The 26829-nt window shown below is 39.8% G+C and overlaps 1 protein-coding gene across 1 annotated transcript in view; it reads right to left on the bottom strand.

The window, feature by feature from the left end:
- The window catches only part of LOC128694354 (macrophage mannose receptor 1), a 175642-nt gene that overhangs the window by 36043 nt on the left and 112770 nt on the right, over positions 1-26829 (bottom strand). The window contains exons 10-14 of the mRNA XM_070093469.1: positions 26067-26166; positions 20951-21066; positions 19122-19256; positions 12072-12249; positions 10140-10266 (exon numbers count right to left, since the gene is read on the bottom strand). Coding sequence (XP_069949570.1) covers positions 10140-10266; positions 12072-12249; positions 19122-19256; positions 20951-21066; positions 26067-26166 — 656 coding nt within the window. The remainder of the gene's footprint in view (positions 1-10139; positions 10267-12071; positions 12250-19121; positions 19257-20950; positions 21067-26066; positions 26167-26829) is intronic.

Raw genomic sequence — 26829 nt, 5'->3', positions numbered from 1 at the left:
GATGTATAACCCACCACAGAACTGCAGGAGGCCAAGAGAGGAGTACGAAGAAAACAACAGGGTGATGGTGGACACACTGGCTGAGGTGGCAAGAAGAGCTCACTCGAGCAGAGCAAAGTTACTGGTAATGGGCAATTTCAACAACAGGGAGATCGACTGGGAAAACCTGGAGCCACATGGGGGTCCCGAAACATGGAGAGCCAAGATGATGGATGTGGTACTTGAAAACCTCATGCATCAACATGTCAGGGACACAACCAGAGAGAGAGGGGAGGATGAGCCAGCAAGACTGGATCTTGTGTTCACCCTGAGCAGTTCAGACATTGAGGACATCACTTACGAGAGGCCCCTTGGAGCTAGCGATCATGTGGTTCTGAGTTTTGACTATATAGTAGAGTTACAAGTGGAGAAGGTAACAGGAACTGAAGGGGACAGGCCAAACTATAAAAGGGGGGACTACACAGTTATGAGAAACTTCCTACAGGAGGTTCAGTGGGACAGAGAAATGGTAGGAAAATCAGTAAACGAGATGATGGAATATGTGGCAACAAAGTGCAAGGAGGCAGAGGAAAGTTTTGTTCCCAAGGGAAACAGAAATAATAGGAAGACCAAAACGAGTCCTTGGTTTACCCGAAGGTGTAGGGAGGCAAAAACTAAGTGCAACAGAGAATGGAAAAGGTACAGGAGGCATAGGACCCAGGAAAACAAGGAGATTAGTAGAAGAGCCAGAAACGATTATGCGCAGATAAGGAGGGAGGCCCAGCGACAGTATGAAAACGACATAGCATCGAAAGTCAAATCTGACCCGAAACTGCTGTATAGCCACATTAGGAGGAAGACAACAGTCAAGGACCAGGTGATAAGGCTGAGGAAAGAAGGTGGAGAACTCACAAGAAACGATCAAGAGGTATGCAAGGAGCTCAACACGAGATTTAAGGAAGTATTTACAGTAGAGACAGGAAGGACTCTGGGGGAACAGACCAGATGGGGACACCAGCAAGGAATACACCAACAAGTGTTGGACGACATACATACAGATGAGGAGGAGGTGAAGAAACTGCTAAGGGACATCGATACCTCAAAGGCAATGGGACCGGACAACATCTTCCCGTGGGTCCTTAGAGAGGGAGCAGATATGTTGTGCATGCCACTTACCACAATCTTCAACACATCCCTGGAAACTGGGCAACTACCTGAGGTATGGAAGACGGCAAATGTAGTTCCCATTTTTAAAAAAGGAGACAGAAAAAAGGCACTAAACTATAGACCTGTGTCATTGACGTGTATAGTATGCAAAATTATGGAGAAGATTTTCAGGAGGAGAGTGGTGGAGCCCCTGGAACGGAACAGGAGTATAAATGCCAACCAGCACGGATTAACGGAAGGCAAATCCTGTGTCACAAACCTTCTGGAGTTTTATGATAAAATAACAGAAGTAAGACAAGAGAGAGAGGGGTGGGTTGATTGCATCTTCTTGGACTGCAAGAAGGCCTTTGACACAGTTCCTCACAAGAGATTAGTGCAGAAGCTAGAGCATCAGGCGCATATAACAGGAAGGGCACCGCAATGGATCAGAGAATACCTGACAGGGAGGCAACAACGAGTCATGGTACGTAATGATGTATCACAGTGGGCACCTGTGACGAGCGGGGTCCCACAGGGGTCGGTCCTAGGACCAGGAATCATTGAAGACACTGTACACCGTGTATGTCAGGCCCATACTGGAGTATGCAGCACCTGTTTGGAACCCGCACTTGATAAAGCACGTCAAGTAACTAGAGAAAGTACAAAGGTTTGCGACAAGGTTAGTTCCAGAGCTAAGGGGAATGTCCTATGAAGAAAGATTAAGGGAAATCGGCCTGACGACACTGGAGGACAGGAGGGTCAGGGGAGACATGATAACGACATATAAAATACTGCGTGGAATAGACAAGGTGGACAAAGACAGGATGTTCCAGGGAGGAGACACAGAAACAAGAGGCCACAATTGGAAGTTGAAGACACAAATGAGTCAGAGAGATAGTAGGAAGTATTTCTTCAGTCATAGAGTTGTAAGGCAGTGGAATAGCCTAGAAAATGACGTAGTGGAGGCAGGAACCATACACAGTTTTAAGACGAGGTTTGATAAAGCTCATGGAGCGGGGAGAGAGAGGGCCTAGTAGCAACCGGTGAAGAGGCGGGGCCAGGAGCTAGGACTCGACCCCTGCAACCACAAATAGGTGAGTACAAATAGGTGAGTACACACACTCACACACACACACTAAGTGCTCTAGAGAAAGGAAAAAGTATAGAAGACATATGACCTAGAAAAATAGATTAGCCGAAGAGCCAGAAACTAATACACATGGATAAGGAAGGAGGCCCAACAGCAATACGAGAATGACATAGCATCGAAAGCCAAATCTGACCCAAAGCTGCTGTACAGCCACATCAGGAAGAAAATAACAGCCAAGGACCAGGTAATCAGGCTGAGGAGGGAAGGAAGGAAGGGATATCACAAGAAACGACTGAGAAGTATATGAAGAGCTCAACATGAGATTTATGGAAGTATTCCCAGTGGAAACAGAAAGGACTCCAGCAGACTAGGATGGGAGGGTACACCAACAAGTGCTGGACAAGTTACACACAACCGAGGAGGAGGTGAAGAGGCCGCTAACTAGATACCTCAAAGGCTGTGATACCCAACAATATCTCGTCTTGGGTTCTGAGAGATGGATCAGCGGCAATGTGTGTAATATTAACAACAATCTTCAGCACATCTATGGAAAAAGACAACTACCTGAGATGTGGAAGACAGCAAATGTAGTGCCAGTTTTTAAGAAAGGAGACAGACAGGTAGCATTAAACTACAGACCACTGTCACTGACAAGTCACTGACAAGTCACTGACATATATAGAAGCTTATCAGGAGAAGGGTGGCTGAAAACTTAGAAAGGAATGAGCTTAAACACGATAACCAGAGCGGTTTTGGGAAAGGGAAATCCTGTGTCACAAACCTACTGGGGTTTTACGACAATGTGGCAGAAGACAGCAGAGAGAGAGAGAGAGAGAGAGAGAGAGAGAGAGAGAGAGAGAGAGAGAGAGAGAGAGAGAGAGAGAGAGAGAGAGACAGACAGACAGACAGACAGAGAAGGATGGGTGTCTACCCACCCCTCTCTCTCTCACTTTCTTTAACTGTAAGAAGGCTCTTTGATCAGTTCAACACAAAATACTAATGAAAGAGCTAGAGGAGCAGGCAGGAAAAACAGGAAAACACTGCAGGCAATACCTGACAAGAATGAAACAACGAGTTATGGTACATGACGAGGTGTCAGAGTAGGCGCATGTGACGAGCGGCATTCCACTAGGACCGGTGCTGTTTTTGTTATACGTGAATGACATGACTAATGGGTAATATTCAGAGGTGTCCCTGTTTCCAGATGATGTGAAGAGGACAATGATCTCATTTGACTTCGAAGGGTCTGAATAGGCTAAAACTAGGTTCAACAAATGGCACCTAAGTTTAACCCCACTAAGCGCAAAGTCAAAAATTAAGGAAGGTTAAACAAGACCGCAGACAGGGTAATACATGATAGGAGGTCAAAGGCTGCAAACTTCACTCAAGGAAAATGATTTAGCAGTGATTATGATACTGAGCACATCAACCAAATAACTGCTGAAGCTTATGGGCGCGTAGCAAACTTAACAATAGTGTTTCGACACATAAGGGTACACACTTTACTTCTGTCTGGTACAATCTTTACTTCTGTCAGGTACACACTTTACTTCTGTCGGGTACACTACTTTTGTCAGGTACACACTTTACTTCTGTTGGTTGGAGTCCTTATGTGTCGAAGCACTGAACACCGTGTACTTTAGGCCCATATTGGAGCATGCAGCACCAATATGGAACCCACACCTGGTCAAGCACGTCAAGAAATTAAAGAAAGTGGAAATGTATGCAACAAGACTTGTCCCGGAGCTAAGGGGTATGTCCTATGAAGACAGGATAAGGGAAATCAAGTTAACGAACAATGGAGGATAGAAGGGATAGGGAATCCATAATAACGGCGTATAAAATACCGAGAGGAATTGATAAGTATAAAGATAATAATATTAGGGAATATATTTAGCTACATCTGTACTGCACATGTGTGAAACCGCTTATATTTAAAGGTCAGTGAACAGGAGCTGTGCGTGACTCACTCGAGTACAGGACGCATGCACTGCCTCCATCACTGATAAACTGGTAAGTTACTGTAGTAGTTATTATATTTTATCGTTCTGTTTATATTTGTTATATATGATATTGGTTATTTTTTTTGATTACAGAAATGATTAATTATTTTTGTGTGAATGAAAATCTCCGCATGAGGTCTCTCGAACAAGTAGTTTTATTTCAGTTTTTTTTTTTTTTTTTTTTTTTTCATTGTCAGTAAGGTTGAGAAAAACGTAGGTTGTCTTTTGCTTAAACCAGTTATCAGAAAAGAATGTATCACTTCGGCCACAAATACCACATAATGGATAAGAGCGCTGCCTGGGAATCTTGTCCGTCTCAGTAGCAGTATCGATTCCTGCTGACTTCGATCGAAATTTTGTGTATGCAATAATTTCGCCAAAATCATTCTGAACCTAACGAAAAAAAATATAGTTCACTGTGTTTGTTTTTTTTTATTATCACACTGGCCGATTCCCACCAAGGCAGGGTGGCCCGAAAAAGAAAAACTTTCACCATCATTCACTCCATCACTGTCTTGCCAGAAGGGTGCTTTACACTACAGTTTTTAAACTGCAACATTAACACCCCCTCCTTCAGAGTGCAGGCACTGTACTTCCCATCTCCAGGACTCAAGTCCGGCCTGCCGGTTTCCCTGAATCCCTTCATAAATGTTACTTTGCTCACACTCCAACAGCACGTCAAGTATTAAAAACCATTTGTCTCCATTCACTCCTATCAAACACGCTCACGCATGCCTGCTGGAAGTCCAAGCCCCTCGCACACAAAACCTCCTTTACCCCCTCCCTCCAACCCTTCCTAGGCCGACCCCTACCCCGCCTGTAGGGGTAGGGGTAGGTGCATATATATATATATATATATATATATATATGCACATATATGTATATATATGCATATATATATATATATATATATATATATATATATATATATATATATATATATATATATATATATATATATATATATATATATATACATATATATATATATATAACACACAGAGAGAAATATCGCAGTCAGCAGGAGGTGGTGAATGTATTCAGATACTTGGGAGTGGACGTGTCAGCGGATGGATCTATGAAAGATAAGGCGAATCATAGAATTGATGAGGAGAAAAGGATGAGCGGTGCACTTAGGAGTCTGTGGAGATAAAGAACTTTGTCTTTGGAGGTAAAGAGGGGAATGTATGAGAGTATAGTTTTACCAATGCTCTTATATGGGTGTGAAGCATTAGTGATGAATGTTGCAGCGAGGAGAAGGCTGGAGGCAGTGAAGATGTCATGTCTGAGGGCAATGTGTGGTGTGAAAATAATGCAGAGAATTCGTTGTTTGGAAGTTAGGAGGACGTGTGGGATTGCCAAAACTGTTGTACAGAGGGCTGAGGAAAGGTTGTTGAAGTGGCTCGGACATATAGAGAGAATGGAGCGAAACAGAATGACTTCAAGAGTGTATCAGTCTGTAGCATAAGGAAGGCGGGGTAGGGGTCTGCCTAGGAAAGGTTAGAGGGAGGGGGTAAAGGAGGTTTTGTGTGCGAGGGGCTTGGACTTCCAGCGGGCATGCGTGAGCGTGTTTGATAGGAGTGAATGGAGACAAATGGTTTTTAATACTTGACGTGCTGTTGGAGTGTGAGCAAAGTAACATTTATGAAGGGATTCAGGGAAACTGGCAGGCCGGACTTGAGTCCTGGAGATGGGAAGTACAGTGCCTGCACTCTGAAGGAGGGGTGTTAATGTTGCAGTTTAAAAACTGTAGTGTAAAGCACCCTTCTGGCAAGGCTGTGATGGAGTGAATGATGGTGAAAGTTTTTCTTTTTCGGACCACCCTGCCTTGGTGGGAATCAGCCAGTGTGTTAATAAATAACAAGACTGCTACTAGATGGGGCATGGAACCCGTGTTTTAGCCCGCCTCATCGTGAGCGAAAATTCCTTGACGTTCTAACCCACGGGACCATACAGGTTCTCCCTGTGATCGTACTGATGTAGTTTTGCTGGAACAAAGGTGCTCTTTGTGACTGCATGTGGTTGGACCTCTATTTTATATATAATTACAAGCTCTAGACAATGTGTTGATTGCAACACTTAAGGCCTAGAGCTGTCATTCAACTCCCCGCTTGGGGAACCTCAAAACCCTGTCAATGTATGCCAAATTTCTGACATAACGCTAACTCCACGAAACTTTGAGAAAACCATCGACTACACGCCCATGTACTCAGCATGTTCATTACGAACTGGAAGAAACCCCTCTCATGAACCCTAAGTATGCTATGGAGAAATATAGACCAATAGCTCTAACATCCCATATCATAAAAATCTTTGAAAGAGTTCTAAGAAGCAGGATAGCAAATCACTTGGACTCCTAAAAATTGCACAATCCAGGGCAACATGGTTTCAGAGCAGGTCGCTCCTGTCTTTCGGAACTATGGGACCACTAGATGAACTGGAAAACAGACAGAATGCAGATGTAGTGTACACAAATTTTGCAAAAGCCTTTGATAAGTGCGATCATGGTGTAATAGCAAGCAAAATGCGTGATAAAGGGATAACCAGCAAAGTAGGCAGATGGATCTTCAACTTTCTAACCAATCGAACACAAAGAGTAGGGGTAAACAGAGTTAAATCGGAAGCAGCCATAGTGAAGAGCTCTGTTCCACAAAGCACAGTACTCGACCCTATCCCGTTCCTCATTTTCATATCAGACATAGACAGAGATGTAAACCATAGCACTTTATCATTTGCAGACTGTACTAGGATCTGCATGAGAGTCATCCATTGAGGACACGGCAAATCTCCAAGAAGATATAAACCAAGTTTTCCAATGGGCAATGGAGAACAATATGATGTTCAATTAAGACAAATTCCAACCAGGCCCCGGGGGCGTTGAGCCCCGGAATTCCCTCCAGGTAAATTCCAGGTAGACTTGGTCTATATATATATATATATATATATATATATATATATATATATATATATATATATATATATATATATATATATATATATATATATATATATATATATATATTTCAAAGAGTAGATGTGCAGACCACCTAGCATCATCTCTAACTCACATCTATCACTCAGCACTGACTAGCCCAGTGTAAAGTCCTCTGTGGTAATAGGCAAATATAGAGTCTGTTCACAAAAAGAAGAGCCGAGCGGAAATCAGCATCTACAGACTAGTATCACTCCTGTCAATCACTGGCAAGATGCTTCAGACTTAAGGAAGACGAGAACGTTTTTCGACTATCTCTCACATGTTTGTAACCATCAATATGGCTTCACAAAAAGTCATTTTGCTGCTAATCTGCTGTTAAACCTCTCCACTATCTGCCACTAGTAACCGGATGAATCCAAGATCAGTTGTGTAGTAGCACTGGACATTGGTGGTGCTTTCGACAGAGTATGGCACCAGGGAATCTTGGCAAAACTGCAAGCATAACGAGTCGCTGGCTCTGCACCTGGCTTCCTCAGTGATTACCTTCAAGGTAGATCTCTAGGAGTACTTCTTAACGGAACAGAGTGAACTAAACATTATACTGGAGCAAATTTTCTCCACAAGGCAGTGTGCTTGGGCCATTGTTATATAATGTCTACTTCAATGACCTTCTTCAACTCATCTCAGAATCCCCAATGACCTTCTTCAACTCATCTCAGAATCCCATCTATATGCAGACGAATATACTCTGACATTTACTTATCCACCAGTGGTAAATACCAGTTCTAAATTACATCAGTTACGAGCTCACAGATATATCAAGCTGTGGAAAACGATGACAGATGAAGCTTGCTTCTGAGAAAACACAGTTGATGATTGTCTGTAGACACCATTATGGTAATGCTGGAGCAGTGATACGAATGAATTACAGTGTTGGTACCCAGGGATGATGTTAATATCCTTCGGGTTAAATTGAAGAACTACGTCGTAAATCTTGCAAACAAGATGGTTAGGAAAGTTCCAGCTCTTAGACGTGTCTCTCATCTACTTGACAGCAAGTTACAAGATTCTGTATGAGGCACAAGTACTGTGGAAAATAATTTCCCAAAATTATATTGTGTGTTATATTGTATATTTTTTGTAATGTACACATACATGATTAACGCATTACTGTTGGTCAAAACATTCGCCGATGGGGAGGAGACGCCAGGAAATTGGCGTCCACGGCGGCCTAAGGATTAATATAGGCCTCACTTCGTAATATGAAGTGTTGTAACTGTTCCTGGTGAAGAGTGAGGGAACGTAATTTGCGGGACCACTATAATAAAGTGGTAAAATTGGTGAATAATGGTAGACGCCTATGGGACATGGCGCGACGTCATGACGAGTGTTCAGGGGGAAAATACCCGTGATTCAATCACTCATCGTCCTCGTATCTTAATGGATCAACTTCCGATGAGCGTAATCTAATAAGACCCTAAGTGGTCTTGTGAATTGTAGTGAAATCGGTGATAATAACACTAGGTTAAGGGAGTGTGTGAAGTGAAATGAGTCGCCGTTCTCCGAGTGAACACATGTGTGCGAGGGACACGGAGTTTTACGGAGCCACGGCTCTTAAATCGGGACAAACCAACGGATACCTCGTCCTGCTGGAAGAAGAACCGTATCGGTTTAGCCGGACATCGGTATCGGAGGAGGAAATAAGACAGACAAGGAATGCGACCTCCTCACCCACGGTTAAGTAACCTTACTCACGAAATCGTAATGACACGATTGCAAATAAACCATACCACGGGCGGGGATAGAACCCGCGATCAGAGAGTCACTAACGCGACGGTCTGGAGTTTTGTGACTCTCTGATCGCGGGTTCTATCCCCGCCCGTGGTATGATTAAGTAACCTTTCTAGTTACAGCAAACTGATACTGGCCAGTCAAGTATGTTATAATATGACAGGTGTTGTGGGTGATCCAAGTTCATCCAGTGACCACCAGAGAAAATCTGCTAAGTGGTGGTATTATATACAAGTGTTTTCCCTGATGGATAAATGTGTGTGTAACCCCCCCTTCGCCTTCAGTCAGTCTAATATAATCCATACAGTCCACAACTAATTAGTAGCACCGTACTTGTGGGTGCTATTCACTTCTAAGTTATAGTACTGGTCTAGGACAGATGTGTTTATTAAGGTGGGGGATATCGAAGGGGGCTGCTTCCGGTGACCAGGAGTGGCTTAAGTTTTCTCACACTTCTACACAGGGTGACTACTGTAAACAATATATGGTTGTCCCCTCCCATTGAGATTACTTGCGTGAATGTAATGTTGAGGTTCATACAGGTAACCCCTTATAAATTTTCCTTAAATACGCTCACTAATTGAGTATGCTCCACTTTCATAGACTGCATTCTCCCTGTCTCATCTGCGACTTCTGGACAAAATAAAGAACAGAGCATGACGACTCATCTCTCGCCTGGATCCAGCATGGACAGAGCTGTCATTTCAGCAGAGTCTTCAACACAGGAGGGATATGGGCGGCCTTACTGTTATGCACAGGGCCAACATTCTCTAGGTACCACACTTGGCTCCACTCCGAGGACAGCGAAAACTGAGGTTGTACAGAACAAGACGGGCAGCAAACAGTAACTACACTCTGACTGTACTCTTTTCCAACCCACCGCTTCCTCTGAGATCATTTATCCCTAGTATGACTTGTGTCTGGAACATGTTCGCACAGCATAATGACAGCAACGAAATAGTCATTTAACCAAATCAAACCGCTGACCCACAGTTGGCTACAGCTCCATCCTGTTCCCTAACTGTATATCTTTCAAGAAAACGGCATCCAAATGAACTGATGTAGGTAGCAGTTCCTAGCTTGTAAATAAAGTTAAGAACCCTATAAAACCCAGTGTAAAAAAATGAAAGAAAGAGAAAAAGAGAGAGAGAGAGAGTGAATTAAGATATTCTGTATATATTTATTTTTGTCTTACACCAAGTTTGCATCTGACCAAGTGTTAATATTTTCAGAGATAAGGTAGCAGTAACTGCCTCCGAGATCAAGCCAGCGACTGTCTGGGCAGTGTCCCGTGACTGGTGGGTCGGGCGTCGGCACACTTCCTGAAATACACAAAGACAAATAAATATTTGCTACAAGTAATGAGATTAAGATTTAAGAACTGGGTTTAGTTTCTTTCAAGAAGAATAGTGTTTATTATTATTATTATTATTATTATATTATTATTATTATTATTAACTTTTATTATTATAACTTTTAATAATATTATTGATGATTATAATGTAAAAGCTGGAAGAACATGTCTCACAGGCTGAGGCACAACAAAGGCCTCGCCACGTACAGGTTTCATTGCATAATTTGCGTGAAGTACCTTCAGTGAGTCTCATAATGAGAACCAGTGCATGAGGCTCAACCTACCGTCTTTTCTGATTATACTTCATGATAATTTTAGATAAAATATTAGATAAAAAATTATTAGATAAAATATTATCTAATATTAGATAAAAAAAATGTTAATTATAAATCATTCGAGATTGATTTCTTTAAATATATTACATATTATTAAATATATTATCGAATACAGACGTATTCGAGTTAATTAAAAAGAAAAAGTTATTAAGTTGGTTTGTTAGGTAAGACACATATGCAACAGTTAGGTATCTTTATTGTGAAACGTTTCGCCTACACAGTAGGCTTCTTCAGTCAAGTACAGAAAAGTTGATAGAAGCAGAAGATACTTGAAGACGATGTAATCAGTCCATCACCCTTAAAGTTTTGAGGTGGTCAGTCCCTCAGTCTGGAGAAGAGCATTGTTCCATAGTATGAAACAATATGGAGAAGAAGTGACAGGATGGAGCTTTTTATAGCCCCAAGAGGTGAGACGTAGGCCACTAGGAGAGGTAAGAACTCAGATGTTGAGAAGGCAGGTCCCTCTCAAATCCAGCCTCTCTCACTGGTGGAAGTTGTCGAAGTTGATTGCAGGTCTGTACCAAGATACCCTTGTGTTGCAGTGTCTGACAGATTGAACATTAAAATGGTATAAAATACCGACAGGTTGTTAGGTAAGACACATATGCAACAGTTAGGTATCTTTATTGTGAAACGTTTCGCCTACACAGTAGGCTTCTTCAGTCAAGTACAGAAAAGTTGATAGAAGCAGGGTATCTTGGTACAGACCTGCAATCAACTTCGACAACTTCCACCAGTGAGAGAGGCTGGATTTGAGAGGGACCTGCCTTCTCAACATCTGAGTTCTTACCTCTCCTAGTGGCCTACGTCTCACCTCTTGGGGCTATAAAAAGCTCCATCCTGTCACTTCTTCTCCATATTGTTTCATACTATGGAACAATACTCTTCTCCAGACTGAGGGACTGACCACCTCAAAACTTTAAGGGTGATGGACTGATTACATCGTCTTCAAGTATCTTCTGCTTCTATCAACTTTTCTGTACTTGACTGAAGAAGCCTACTGTGTAGGCGAAACGTTTCACAATAAAGATACCTAACTGTTGCATATGTGTCTTACCTAACAACCTGTCGGTATTTTATACCATTTTAATGTTCAATAAGTTGGTTTGTGTTGATAATTCTTGTACTTTGTAATGAGTGTAATTAGTGAGATGGTGATGGAAGAATTTATGTTGTCACGTACAGTGTTGCTAAGACTTCTTTTGATGTTGATAGATGTTACTGACCGTTGTTTGCAACACAACATGGTCTGCCAGCTTGCAACATGACGAACAGTCTTAAACCTGATTACCTCCCATTCCCTAGATACTGACCAGCTCCTACGGATTTAGATCTCTGTGAGAAAAGCAAATAAATGACCTAACATTTCCCAAGTACTTTAAGACCCCTTATAACTTTACTGTTTCACTATAAATTTAATAATAATAATAATACCTACCTTCTTCATATTTGCAGATAAATGGGCTTGTGTGGTCACAGTTGAGGGCGGACCAGAAACCATCTGTGGCGCTCACTCTGGTACATACGTGCTCACCGAGAGTTACATTAGGTTCTTCACTGTGCCAGTTGCTGTAGAATGATGGCCATCCATCACTCCACCTAAACACTTGTCCATCCTTCAATAGCAAATATAACATTAATTATCTCTTAAAATCATTAGTGTTAAATACAAGGAACAGCTATTCAGTTTGTGCAACGGGAGGTAATTTGTATTACCGCACATGATGTCTTTAACATCTTCCACCAAAGATCGCGATCATAATTCATGTGACCTTACTTACATGACCAACTACAACATTTCAAGTTTCCTTAAAGGAAGGCATTGTATTTTCCAACTCCAGGTCTCAGGCCCTGCTATTTGGTTTCCGTTAATCTCTACGCAAATATAGTGTGCTTACACTCTAAAAGCAAGTCAAACCTTGAAAACTAGTGGCCTACTCGCGCTTCTTTCTTGTATTCTCACAGAAGCTTCCTGAATGTCAAAGTGCCTACCACTTTACATCTCATATTCAACACTAATAACACCTGAGTACAACATCCCAATTCATATTTATACCTTGTGGCTTGGAACAAAGCCGAACTATTGTCCCAAGAGCACAACAAACTGAGATGCCTGGAAGCCTGGAATATTAAGTTGACCAAAACCATCAAACAAAATAGAGAGATGTTTGATTCGTCTGTTCCAGTAGTGTATATCGAAATAAAACATGGAAAACTAAACACAGGCTAGTTGGCTTCTTGCAGTACTCTATTTACACTTTACTTACATCTAAGACCGTGACTCCGTCTCTTAACTGCTATGTACTTGATACTGCCTAGTGTTAGGTAAAACACTGTACACTAAAGAACTTCGCTGGAGTCGCGTATTTTTCGCCACTTGTCGGCAGCTTGCCATAGTTTCCATCGAGAATAAATATTGTCTACAGCTGCAAGTCGGAGGAGGGAGTAACATTTAGAAAAGGACTGCCATTTATAAGACTTGGTTGGAAAGAGCAAAATGAATCAAAGAACTCAATAGATGCTTGTGATGTCTGGGTAAACACAATAAAACAGAGCCGCACCCAAGTAGCGAAAAGTCGGCATTGCAATAAATCAACATACCATCTGGTTTTTATGTAAGGGCAACGAACCTAGGGAAATACAACCATCAATGACCAATGTTGAAATAGTTGCTGATGTTCGTAAGGAAAGTATTGCCGAGGCTGCATTGACCGTAGCCACAGTTAGGCTACAAAGTGTCTGCAATAAAATTAGAGTAATTTCTCAATTTAATAAAGATCAGCAAAATTTTATTGGGAGATCCTGTTTCAAGGAACAAGAGGTTTCCTGGTGAGCCAAGTCATACGAATTAATCTAATTTCCTGACCTACTCATGTACCCAAAAGAACGATATTGTCTACATGTCAGTCGGGCCAGGCTACCATAATAAGCAGTTGAATGCCGTGGTAGTAGTAGCTAGTGCAAGAAAGTGAAAACCTAGTTGTTGCCTCACACACTGAGTGCCAGTGGTTTGATGCCAGGCCGGGTGGAAACACTGGGATTGTTTCCTTACATCTGCTGTCTCCGTTCACCTAGCAAACAAGCAGGTACCTGGATGTTAGTCAACTGGTGTGGGTGGCATCCTGAGGAATAATACTGAAGGACTCCGGTGGAAATAAGACACAGTCCTCGACGAAACACTGATTTTCCTGGGTTATCCTGGAGGGTTAAACCCACGGATTTAAAAATGCAAACAAAATCTTATCATATTTTAATGTTCGACCTATGACTGTTGGTAGATTTCTACCACTGTTCATAGGGATGTTTAGTATGGATGGAGTATCCTTAATGACATTTCATGGGATAAATAAACTCTCAATGGGGACACTAATACTAATGAGCCTGTACAGAAAGTAGGTAGATTAGCTTACTGGTTTATGAACTTGACTGTGATCTTGCAATATGTTAGCAAGAGAAAAATAATATTTTAAATGAGGGTGTGATCAGTGAAGAATAATACTGGTGAGATTATCATGGAAACTGAAGAAGCCTGAATTGTTGAATAATTATCGAATGACTTATGGTCAAATAAAGGCTCAGTACCACAGTCTTGAAGAGACGCCCGAGTTGCTACAAAAATATAATAATGAGAAGCTGCAAAATAGGTTTATAGAAAAAGTACATCCGAAAGAGGCTCAGATTCTGACCCCTAAACAATTCCTCGAAGGACAGTTTTTAATATTGCAGTGTAAAGACAAGTAATAAAATCCCAAGCTTTAACGACAGTCTAATTACTGGGTTTTCCTTAACAGCAATCTGGCAGATGTTCTGCTAAATTTTCGAGCGAAAATTTATGCTTTCACGGTAAACATTAGCAAGATATTCCTCTAGTAGGAATAAATGGGGCAGACCGTGACATTAGGTTCCTATAACTGTTTACCTGGAGACCTGGAGAGAGTTTCGGGGGTCAACGCCCCCGCGGCCCGGTCTGTGACCAGGCCTCCTGTATTGGGCAAGGAGGAATAACATGTTGTAGGAATGAGGAAGAACCAGTTGTGTGTGTGGGGGAAGTTCGTGAGGCAGTAGGTAGAATGAAAGAGGGTAAGGCAGCTGGGATTGATGGGATAAAGATAGAAGTGTTAAAAGCAGGTGTCGACAGTTTTGGAGTGGTTAGTGTTTTAATTTAATAAATGTATGGAAGAGGGTAGGTACCTAGAGATTGGCAGAGAGATTGCATAGATCCTTTGTTTAAAGGCAAAGGGGACAAAAGAGAGTGTAAAAACGATAGGGGAATAAGTCTTGAGTATACCTGGAAAAGTGTATGGTAGAGTTATTATTGAAAGAATTAAGAGCTAAACGGAGAGCAGGATAGAAGATGAATAAAGAGGCTTTTGGAAGGGTAAGGAGTGTGTAGACCAAGTGTTCAAAGTGAAACATATAAGTGGACAGTATTTAGATAATGGTAAAGAGGTTTTAGTGGCATTTGTGGATTAGGAAAAAGGCGTATGATAGGGTAGATAGGGAGGCAATGTGGCAGATGTTGCAAATGTATGGTATAGGAGATACCATACATTTGCTCCTATACCATGTATGGTATACGAGCCTCACTATCCTCTTTACGAGGATAGTGAGGCTCAGGTTAGAGTATGTAGGAGAGAGGGAGATTATTTCTCAGTAAAAGTAGGCCTTAGACAGGGATGTGTGATATCACCGTGGTTGTTCAATATATATATATATATAGATTGAGTTGTAAGAGAAGTGAATGTTAAGGGGTTGGCAAGAGGTACGGGGTTAAAATATAAAGAATCTAACACAAAGTTGGAGTTGTCGCAGATGCTCCTTGCTGATGACACTGTGCTTTTGGGAGATTCTGAAGAGATGTTGCAGTGGTTGGTGGATGAGTTTAGTAGGGTACGTAAAAGAAGGAAATTAAAAGTGAATATAGGAAAGAGTAAGGTGATGAGGATAACAAAAAAAATTAACTAACGAGAGATTGGATATCAATTTGGAGGGAGAACGTATGGAGGAGGTGAATGTTTTCAGATATTTAGGAGTGAATGTGTCAGCAGATGGATCTATGAAAGATGAAGTGAATCATAGAACTGACGAGGGGAGACAAAGAACTTTATCCATAGAAGCGAAGAAGGGAATGTATGAGAATATAGTTATACCAATGCTCTTATATGGGTGTGAGGCATGGGTGGTGAATGTTGCAACGAGGAGAAGGCTGGAGGCAGTGGAGATGTTATGTCTGAGGGCAAAGTGTGGTGTGAATATAATTCAGAGAATCCGTAGTTTGCAGATTAGGAGGGCTGAGGAGGGGTTATTGAGGTGGTTCGGACATGTAGAGAGGAAGGAACGAAATAATGACTTCGAGAGTGTAAATCTGTAGTGGAGGGAAGGCGGGGTAGGGGTAAACCCAGTAAAGGTGTGAGGGAGGGGGTAAAGGAGGTTTAGTGTGCGAGGGCCTTTGACGTCCAGCTAGCATGCGTGTGTTAGATAGGAGCGAATGGAGACATATGGTTTTAGGGCTTTAAGTGTTGTTGGAGTGTGAGCAAGTTGACAATTAGTTTACATTGGCAAATAATTAATTAGTAAAATCCTAAATTTGAAGAGTGGGGAGGTTGGGCACTCGTATATCTAAATTTCAATTCTCACTATGCCAGTGCAATGGTTGAAGCGCTCCCAAAGAAAAGTATAAGAAAATTATCAAATGAAGAGAAGGATGCTTTTGTTGATGTTGGATTGAGTGATATTTCATATCAGGAGTCTGACGGGTATCAGATACTGTGAGATACCAAACAAGTAAACCCTGATGTAGCTGGGTGTACAGATGATCTTCCCTAGTTACTATTACCTATGAATATAACATAAGATACGTTGTCTACTCTTTGTGAAACAGTTTTAAATTCTGATGATATAAAGCTGCCGACATCCAACACCACATATTAGTCGCAATTCATTTACCACAAAAATTTAGCGAGTTATTTAGCAGTTATTGATGGATATTGAATCAGAGGTGGAGAAGATTAAGGAAGGCATGTTTATATAATATAAATTAATATATTAATTCGCTTATCAAAATTAATATCGACTAGAGAAATGCTACTTAATGTTCCAATAAATTCAAATCTTTTAAGTTAACTAGTAATGCCATTTATGGAAAATCACTACTCAATATTACAAAGTAAAGGAATACATACAAATATATAAATAATGCAAAGGCTTTCTCTAAGGCCGCCGAAAATCCATTTACACATTAGAGTCAATATTGCACATTTTAGTCAAGACAGAGTAATGTTTTGGTTAATCAACCTCTATTATGGTTTGCAAATTCTGGAGATTGCCAAAAATAAATTGTATCACATTTGTTTCAAAGTTGCCAAAAATAAATTGTATCACATTTGTTTCAAAGTTGCCAAAAATAAATTGTATCACATTTGTTTCAAAGTTGCCAAAAATAAATTGTATCACATTTGTTTCAAAGTTGCCAAAAATAAATTGTATCACATTTGTTTCAAAGTTGCCAAAAATAAATTGTATCACATTTGTTTCAAAGTTGCCAAAAATAAATTGTATCACATTTGTTTCAAAGTTGCCAAAAATAAATTGTATCACATTTGTTTCAAAGTGGTACAACTCACAGAGTGAATGATGATCGTTGTATACAGACAGATTCTTAAATATTCAGCATTAACTTTTAGGTATTTACACACTGAGCTGAGGAGGGAATCATTGGATTCATTTATGTATTTCTCAAATTATCCCAGAGATAATCCATTCTATGATAATAGTAAGAAAGAAGAGTTTCATTATTAAAATCTGAAATGAATTATTATATTAGTTAATTAGTAGCTTAGAAGGCAAAAATGCGTTCTGTAAATCTTGGCGGTAGAGAAAAGGGAATCGCTTCCTATTTCATGCCTTTCTTAATTAACTCATACTCACTATAAGAATACTTTGCCTAATCCAGATAAGGAAACTTTTGATTGTAAAACAATAATGAGATGGGGGAAATATGTAAAGTTATTAAAAAGAGAGGGTTGTCTGAGATAAAACATACCTCAGACACCACTAGTTCCTTATGTTAGGGCCACCCTGATATGCCGTCTAAATGCAAACAGAAAACTGGGAACATCAGGCCAAAATCAATACAAACTTTTCTCCAAGCAAGACTGACCATCTTCTAAGAAAGTAAGCACAAGTAATTAAGAAGGTTATGTAAATTTAATGCTTATAACAAATGTTTAACAGTTGTGTTGAGGGCATGAACTGATATATCAGCCATTAAAGACCGAGTCATTCACAGTTGTTATGGTAAGGATTCCAGCGATTTCATTTCTTTACTATTTTACTACATTAAAAAAATTGGCCTCTGCATGAGCAAAACTTAAAGGTGAGAGTAAGACACATGTGCAACATCTGGGTATCTTTATTGTAGACGTTTCGCCATCCAGTGGCTTTATCAATACAAATTCTAGGACATAACTTGAAGACAGTAGAACTATGTACAGAAGATGAGGTAATCAGTCCCTCAACCTAGGAGTAGGTGCGAAGAGCACCATAGTCGTGGAGATTCTGAAGCAGAAGAAAGGATCCTGGCGCTTATATAGTAACGTCAGGTGTAGCAGACGAGGGCATATTCACTGGTAGGCGGGATTCCCAAGTGGAAGTAGGTCCTAACTTGAAGACAGTAGGTCTACTGTCTTCAAGTTATGTCCTAGAATTTGTATTGATAAAGCCACTGGATGGCGAAACGTCTACAATAAAGATACCCAGATGTTGCACATGTGTCTTACTCTCATCTTGTCGGTATTATATACCATTCGTACATAAAACTTAAAGGGAACCATCCAGGCCCTAAGATGCGTCGTTCATTAAATGCTGAAGCCGTTGACAAAAAGTAAACTGAATTTTATTTAACGTAATTTAATGGGAGTAAAAAAAATTCACACCATTGTACACATCGAAAGGGCAAATCTTCACCTGCACACTGAATTTCACTTTATTTCATCATGGAAATAAGAGACGCCTTTTTTAACATTTGAAATTACAAAACTTAGGAATATGGAAGTTAGCCAAGTCATTTGACGAAAATGGAGATAGGTACAATAACTTTTTTTCCCCAGGTACCTGAGCATATCAACTGTTCCAAAAATTTTCTCCTCGTTATTGTACATAAGCATTGAAAATTTAAAGCATATTGGATGAGGCATTCTCAAGTTGAGAGAAAGAAAAGCGAAAAGTTAGAGGAAGAAAATAATAAAAAAAATAAAATATATGTCAACTACTTAAAGTCTCACCTTAAGGGATGCCTAATAAAAGTTTGTAAATCTTCCCGAAAGTAGTTAAGAATTAACTCACTTTATTTTAATTCCATGAATGTTAGATAAGCCAGACTAAGTCTTAGAGAAAATAACTTCACTTATATGTTTGTAAAGCCAAGCCAGGCCTTAGAGAGGACACCCTCATATGCATGCTAAGCCAAGCCTGGAGACGATAACCTCACCTGCATGTTAGTGAATCCAAGCCAGGACTCAGACATGTCATTTTCTTGCATGATGACCCACATTACGGCGTCCTCTGAGGGGTCATGGACTGAGGCTAAGTGAGCTCCATCTTCTTTACACAAAGCTTCTGCTTCCTGAGCCAAAATAACGGCATACAACATGAGGTTATTAGTAAATCAAATATTATTTTAATTAAGAGCTATTGAGATATTCTTCCCCCCCCCCCCCCGTAATCTATGCGTGTCGGAAAAGTTGACAGAAACATCGAGAGTAAGGGCATAGTAATCCGTTCTCCTGAATAAATTACTAAACTAAAAGTTGGGATGCTTGAATGTGCGTTGATGTAGAGAAGATAATTAAGAATTTGAATGTAATGTATGAAAAAATCTGATTGTTCTAGCTCTAAGCTATGAAAAAGCTGAAGGGGTAGGATAATTTAAGTAGGGAGAAATGAATGGGATTATGACTCACGGTTGTAAACCACGGAATAGGTGGGGTCTAAACCCATGGCGAGTGATTCATAAAACTCCAAACTACCTGTCCGATTGGCTTACACACTGGCTTGGAGTTTTACCACTCATGACGAGGCCTACTGAAGGAGTAGCGGTAATGAATGATCAGTTATCGAAGAAAAAGAGGGAATTTAAATATATAAATTCAACGATAATGTACATTAAATAAAGGTCGGATGCAAAAAGTGTGACTTAGTATTTATGTATCTGGAGAATGGAGAAGTGTAGAGGAAAGAGATTTTGGGAGATGTTAAGTGAGTATTTAGGAAGTGTTGAACTGAGAAAATATTTGCGTTGAATGGTACTTCCTACAAGAGTGATGGACTAAACACATTGATTCCAAGCTGAGGGACTGATTACCTCAAACTCCCCCTCTCTTTATACCCTTCTTCTTTGTATTGGACTGATGAAGCCACTGTGTGGCGAAACGCTTCTTCAATAAAGATTCCCATATGTTGCATAAGTGTCTCAATTCTGAGAAAATATTTGCTGAGGGACACATTAAAGCTATAATGGAGAAACTGATGTAGAGGGTATGTTAAGTAAAGTTGGGGTGCCAGGTGTAAAAGATAATGGAGGGTCTTCAACTGAACTTGTGTAGAAAGAGGCACTTGGTTATAGTTAATACGTATTTTAAGAAAAGAATAAATAAGTACACGGGATATAGGACATAATGACAACAGTCTTTTAAATTACGCATTAATAGATTGGTAGACTTTTGGATGTGCATTTCTTAGAGGGATCAGAGGAATATCATACCCGATTAAGTTGTAACCAGTGAATGTAAGAGGTAGATGGGATACAAGGAGAATGTTATCAATACCAGAGAAGTGAATGTTTATAAATGAAAGATAAAAGACAGTGATTATATATGAGTGAGGTGAAACTGTTGAATGACGATGAAAGTATTTTCTTTTGAGGGTTTTTTCTTTATTTTGGGGTCACCCTGCCTCGGTGGGAGACGGCCGACTTGTTGAAAAGAAAAATAGGGTAAGAAATAAACAACTGTTGAGAGAAAAGCGAGCAACTTGTTGACAAGTGGATACAATAACAATGAAAATGACTACCAAAAGTTACTTGGATATACTTCCCTTGGCTCACATTATTAGGTTTCCAAGAACTGGAGATAAAACAAAAATCACAACTCGTTTGTATGTTAAAACCACATGATAACCCGCGAGCAAGTTGAGACAACATAATAACACCAGTGTAAACAAGACAGAAAACATAATAACCTATGAGTAAGTAGAAACTATATAATAATCCGTGTGTAAATTGCAACACTAGAAACCCATCACACTACATTAATATCTCACCTGCCACGTCATGGCTTTTATGACAGGTTTGTAACAAACGTCGCCGTAGTTGATGTAATCATCATGGGGAGCCTCACACATTGAAGGTGATGGGGCATGTGTGCTTATTTCTGCATCTGTGGGAAGAGGAGGCATATTACACACACACATATATATATATATATATATATATATATATATATATATATATATATATATATCGTGCCGAATATGCAAAACTGGTCAATTAGCAAGAACTCATTTAAAATTAATTCCTTTCTGAAATTTTCTCTTATACGATTAAAGATATTTTTCATTAATGTTAATGTAAAAATTTATAATTTTGCACCAAAAGAATCTTAGAAAACTTACCTAACCTTAATATAACAATCGCAATTTATTTTAGCCTAACCCAACTAAATATATTTTAGATTTGTTTACAATAATTTAATATTAAACAAACAGTGAAATATATTTTTTTTCGTTAGGTTCAGAATGATTTTGGCGAAATTATTGCATACACAAATTTTTTGCTTGTCTTATATGGCAAGATGAACGTTGCTATTTAAGCCAAGATCGCAAGTTCTGCCTATTCGGCACGACACACGCATTATATATATATATATATATATATATATATATATATATATATATATATATATATATATATATATATATATATAATATATATGAGTGTGAGTGAGTGTGTTGCGAGTAAGGGATTTAGAGGAATTTTTTATTCCTTGGAAGTTTATAAAGAACTTCAGAATTTGGACTGTTACAAAATTTTCCCTCTCAGGCAACAAGGTATTGAATTAAAGTTAGTTTAATATATTTTAGAGTCTATGGGTAATTTCAACTAGGAAACTCAATGCAATAATATAAAAATCTTATTATGTTTAATTTTAAAGTATTTGAATACAATACTTTATCTTCTCTTTGTACATATTATATCTTAATACTATATGTACAATAGTTTTATGTATTTACAGGAATATAAAGTTCAAACACATAGAAATGTCACATTAACAATGAAGACTAATCTTTAACTATTTAAAATTTAAGTCTTCACAAACATCGAAGTCTTTTTCTCAGCAAGACTGTGTTAAACCCAACTACATAAATGTACAAAATTTAACAAGACCTCTGAATTCTGTCATAAAGACGACAGACAACAAGAATTTGTCTGAAAAGATGTCTCTCTAAAGATTGCTGGAATGCCCAAGAATATGTACTACTCAATCTTCGGAACAATACTGAATGAACTATGAGCCAGCTCTTAAGTCTAATTCTCAAGAAAATTCAACCTGAGTGAGTCTAAGAGAGAACCAATATATGATCAGTAGTCTGGGCTAGATCAGGGAGCAGACTGACTCACTTCCAGTCTGTTGACCCGTTATCAGGTTGGACCACTTGACCCAAACGTCAGTAAGCCGGACTTAAACAAGTGAACAATTTACCTGATGGTTTCCTGACTTTTGTATGTTCTATATACATATAAGAAATCCTACCTAACAATAATAATAATAACTAAAAATCATCGATATCGATAATAATAATAATGTGCGTGGATGTTGTGCAAATGATAAGAAAGAGATGATTGTGGATGTTATGAATGAGAAGAAACTGGATGTCCTGGCTTTAAGTGAAACAAAGCTGAAGGGGTGGGAGAGTTTCAGTGGAGAGGAATAAATGGGATTAGGTCAGGGGTTTCAAATAGAGTTAGAGCTAAAGAAGGAGTAGCAATAATGTTGAAGGATAAGCTATGGCAGGAAAAGAGGGACTACAAATGTATAAATTCAAGGATTATGTGGAGTAAAATAAAGATTGGATGTGAAAAGTGGGTTATAGTAAGCGTGTATGCACTTGGAGAAGAGAGAAGTGTAGAGGAGAGAGAGAGATTCTGGGAAATGTTGAGTGAATGCGTGGGGAGTTTTGAATCAAGTGTGAGAGTAATGGTGGTTGGGGATTTCAATGCTAAAGTGGGTAAAAATGTTATAGAGGGAGTAGTAGGAAAATTTGGGATGCCAGGGGTAAATGTAAATGGGGAGCCTTTAATTGAGCTATGTGTAGAAAGAAATTTGGTAATAAGTAATACATATTTTATGAAAAAGAAGATAAATAAATATACAAGGTATGATGTAGCACGTAATGAAAGTAGTTTGTTAGATTATGTATTGGTGGATAAAAGGTTGATGGGTAGGCTCCAGGATGTACATGTTTATAGAGGGGCAACTGATATATCGGATCATTATTTAGTTGTAGCTACAGTTAGAGTAAGAGGTAGATGGGAAAAGAGGAAGGTGGCAACAACAAGTAAGAGGGAGGTGAAAGTGTATAAACTAAGGGAGGAGGAAGTTCGGGCGAGATATAAGCGACTATTGGCAGAAAGGTGGGCTAGTGCAAAGATGAGTAGTGGGGGGGTTGAAGAGGGTTGGAATAGTTTTAAAAATGCAGTATTAGAATGTGGAGCAGAAGTTTGTGGTTATAGGAGGGTGGGTGCAGGAGGAAAGAGGAGTGACTGGTGGAATGATGAAGTAAAGAAAAAGTTAGCTTACGAGAGGTTTTTACAAAGCAGAAGTGTTATAAGAAGAGCAGAGTATATGGAGAGTAAAAGAAAGGTGAAGAGAGTGGTGAGAGAGTGCAAAAGGAGAGCAGATGAAAGAGTGGGAGAGGCACTGTCAAGAAATTTTAATGAAAATAAGAAAAAATTTTGGAGTGAGTTAAACAAGTTAAGAAAGCCTAGGGAAAGTATGGATTTGTCAGTTAAAAACAGAGTAGGGGAGTTAGTAGATGGGGAGAGGGAGGTATTAGGTAGATGGAGAGAATATTTTGAGGAACTTTTAAATGTTGAGGAAGAAAGGGAGGCGGTAATTTCATGCACTGGCCAGGGAGGTATACCATCTTTTAGGAGTGAAGAAGAGTAGAATGTAAGTGTGGTGGAGGTACGTGAGGCATTACGTAGGATGAAAGGGGGTAAAGCAGCTGGAACTGATGGGATTATGACAGAAATGTTAAAAGCAGGGGGGGATATAGTGTTGGAGTGGTTGGTGCTTTTGTTTAATAAATGTATGAAAGAGGGGAAGGTACCTAGGGATTGGCGGAGAGCATGTATAGTCCCTTTATATAAAGGGAAAGGGGACAAAAGAGATTGTAAAAATTATAGAGGAATAAGTTTACTGAGTATACCAGGAAAAGTATATGGTAGGTTTATAATTGAAAGAATTAGAGGTAAGACAGAATGTAGGATTGCGGATGAGCAAGGAGGCTTCAGAGTGGGTAGGGGATGTGTAGATCAAGTGTTTACATTGAAGCATATATGTGAACAGTATTTAGATAAAGGTAGGGAAGTTTTTATTGCATTTATGGATTTAGAAAAGGCATATGATAGAGTGGATAGAGGAGCAATGTGGCAGATGTTGCAAGTATATGGAATAGGTGGTAAGTTACTTAATGCTGTAAAGAGCTTTTATGAGGTTAGTGAGGCTCAGGTTAGGGTGTGTAGAAGAGAGGGAGAATACTTCCCGGTAAAAGTAGGTCTTAGACAGGGATGTGTAATGTCACCATGGTTGTTTAATATATTTATAGATGGGGTTGTAAAAGAAGTAAATGCTAGGGTGTTCGGGAGAGGGGCGGGATTAAATTATGGGGAATCAAATTCAAAATGGGAATTGACACAGTTACTTTTTGCTGATGATACTGTGCTTATGGGAGATTCTAAAGAAAAATTGCAAAGGTTAGTGGATGAGTTTGAGAATGTGTGTAAAGGTAGAAAGTTGAAAGTGAACATAGAAAAGAGTAAGGTGATGAGGGTATCAAATGATTTAGATAAAGAAAAATTGGATATCAAATTGGGGAGGAGGAGTATGGAAGAAGTGAATGTTTTCAGATACTTGGGAGTTGACGTGTCGGCGGATGGATTTATGAAGGATGAGGTTAATCATAGAATTGATGAGGGAAAAAAGGTGAGTGGTGCGTTGAGGTATATGTGGAGTCAAAAAACGTTATCTATGGAGGCAAAGAAGGGAATGTATGAAAGTATAGTAGTACCAACACTCTTATATGGATGTGAAGCTTGGGTGGTAAATGCAGCAGCGAGGAGACGGTTGGAGGCAGTGGAGATGTCCTGTCTAAGGGCAATGTGTGGTGTAAATATTATGCAGAAAATTCGGAGTGTGGAAATTAGGAGAAGGTGTGGAGTTAATAAAAGCATTAGTCCGAGGTCAGAAGAGGGGTTGTTGAGGTGGTTTGGTCATTTAGAGAGAATGGATCAAAGTAGAATGACATGGAAAGCATATAAATCTATAGGGGAAGGAAGGAGGGGTAGGGGTCGTCCTCGAAAGGGTTGGAAAGAGGGGGTAAAGGAGGTTTTGTGGGCTAGGGGCTTGGATTTCCAGCAAGTGTGCATGAGCGTGTTAGATATGAGTGAATGGAGGCGAATGATACTTGGGACTTGACGATCTGTTGGAGTGTGAGCAGGGTAATATTTAGTGAAGGGATTCAGGGAAACCGGTTATGTTCATATAGTCGGACTTGAGTCCTGGAAATGGGAAGTACAATGCCTGCACTTTAAAGGAGGGGTTTGGGATATTGGCAGTTTGGAGGGATATGTTGTGTATCTTTATACGTATATGCTTCTAAGCTGTTGTATTCTGAGCACCTCTGCAAAAGCAGTGATAATGTGTGAGTGTGGTGAGTTGGGTTACTCTGCCTCGGTGGGAGACGGCCGACTTGTTGAAAAAAAAAATAATAATAATGATAATATTCAAAAACTGTTCCTGCAATTACTTTGAGGTTGCATCCTGAGGCTTGTTTACCACCAATATGACAAGGTTTTGGTATTCAGTCTTTACTATCTAAACTTCAACTACTTCATTTGAGGTGTTTAGTATTTCTGTGCAAATGAGAGACTCTGTGACGTATAGGCCAACCCTTTCTCCCCTTTGTTGCCTGTCTGATCTGTCGCATTTAAATAGGTTATAACCCGGCATCCATATTTCGTTGTCAAAATGGTCCTCTATGTGGGTCTCTGTGAAAGCTGAAAACATTGCGTTTGATTCTGCGATGAGTCCCTTGATGAAGACCCTGTATTTTTACAAAGATAAATGTGGTGGTATTGATGGAACGCAACACTTACCTACTGGTTTCTGACATAAGTATCCATTCTCGGCGTCGCAGACATCATCACTCCACCGGCCAGTTTGAGTATGTACCAGCATCTTGACGCAGTTCTCACCCTTGTTAAAAAGAAGAGACGTCATCAGTAAAAAATTCCCTGAAACCCGTATAAAATTATATACATAATGTTTCCTTTAAGTTAAAATAAGTTGATCCTAGATAAGGGATCTTGGAGTGAAATTAGATTTACCTTCACTTTCCTGGGATCCTCCCACTAATAGAGTTACCAGGCTTCATTTTTCATTGTTTGCATCGCTCTTGGGCCGTGCGGACGTGCTGCGCAGTCGCTCCTGATTGAGTTGGCTTTTGCGCAGTTTACCTGTTTTCACTTGGATATCAAAATGGCGGAACGTACAGGACGGAGAATAAATACTATCTGCATTGAGCTGGTTCGTGGTACGTTAAGTGGAGATACGATGAACGTCCTTCTCCCTAGCATCATCAGGGATACATATGGTGTTCCCAATGAGGAATTGTATGGCGTCGCTCTTAATGGATTGACAAGAATCTTCGTGAAATTTGTACGAGCCGGCTTCTACACAAGAATTGTCGAGCATTACCAGGAACAACACATGAGTGTGAATTCAGCGATGGATGTCGTTTTACATGACGTCTCTAAGTACTTCACATGGGTGAAGGTACGAAATGTACCCTTCGAGGAAACGGCATATGGTCTACAGGAGTTTTTCAGCAGTTATGGGAGAGTGCATTCTGCAACAATG

Source organism: Cherax quadricarinatus, chromosome 43 (genome assembly GCF_038502225.1).
Source record: "Cherax quadricarinatus isolate ZL_2023a chromosome 43, ASM3850222v1, whole genome shotgun sequence".
Taxonomy (NCBI): domain Eukaryota; kingdom Metazoa; phylum Arthropoda; class Malacostraca; order Decapoda; family Parastacidae; genus Cherax; species Cherax quadricarinatus.
The sequence above is the reverse complement of the archived record's forward strand: the minus strand, read 5'-3'. Positions and strand labels throughout refer to the sequence as shown.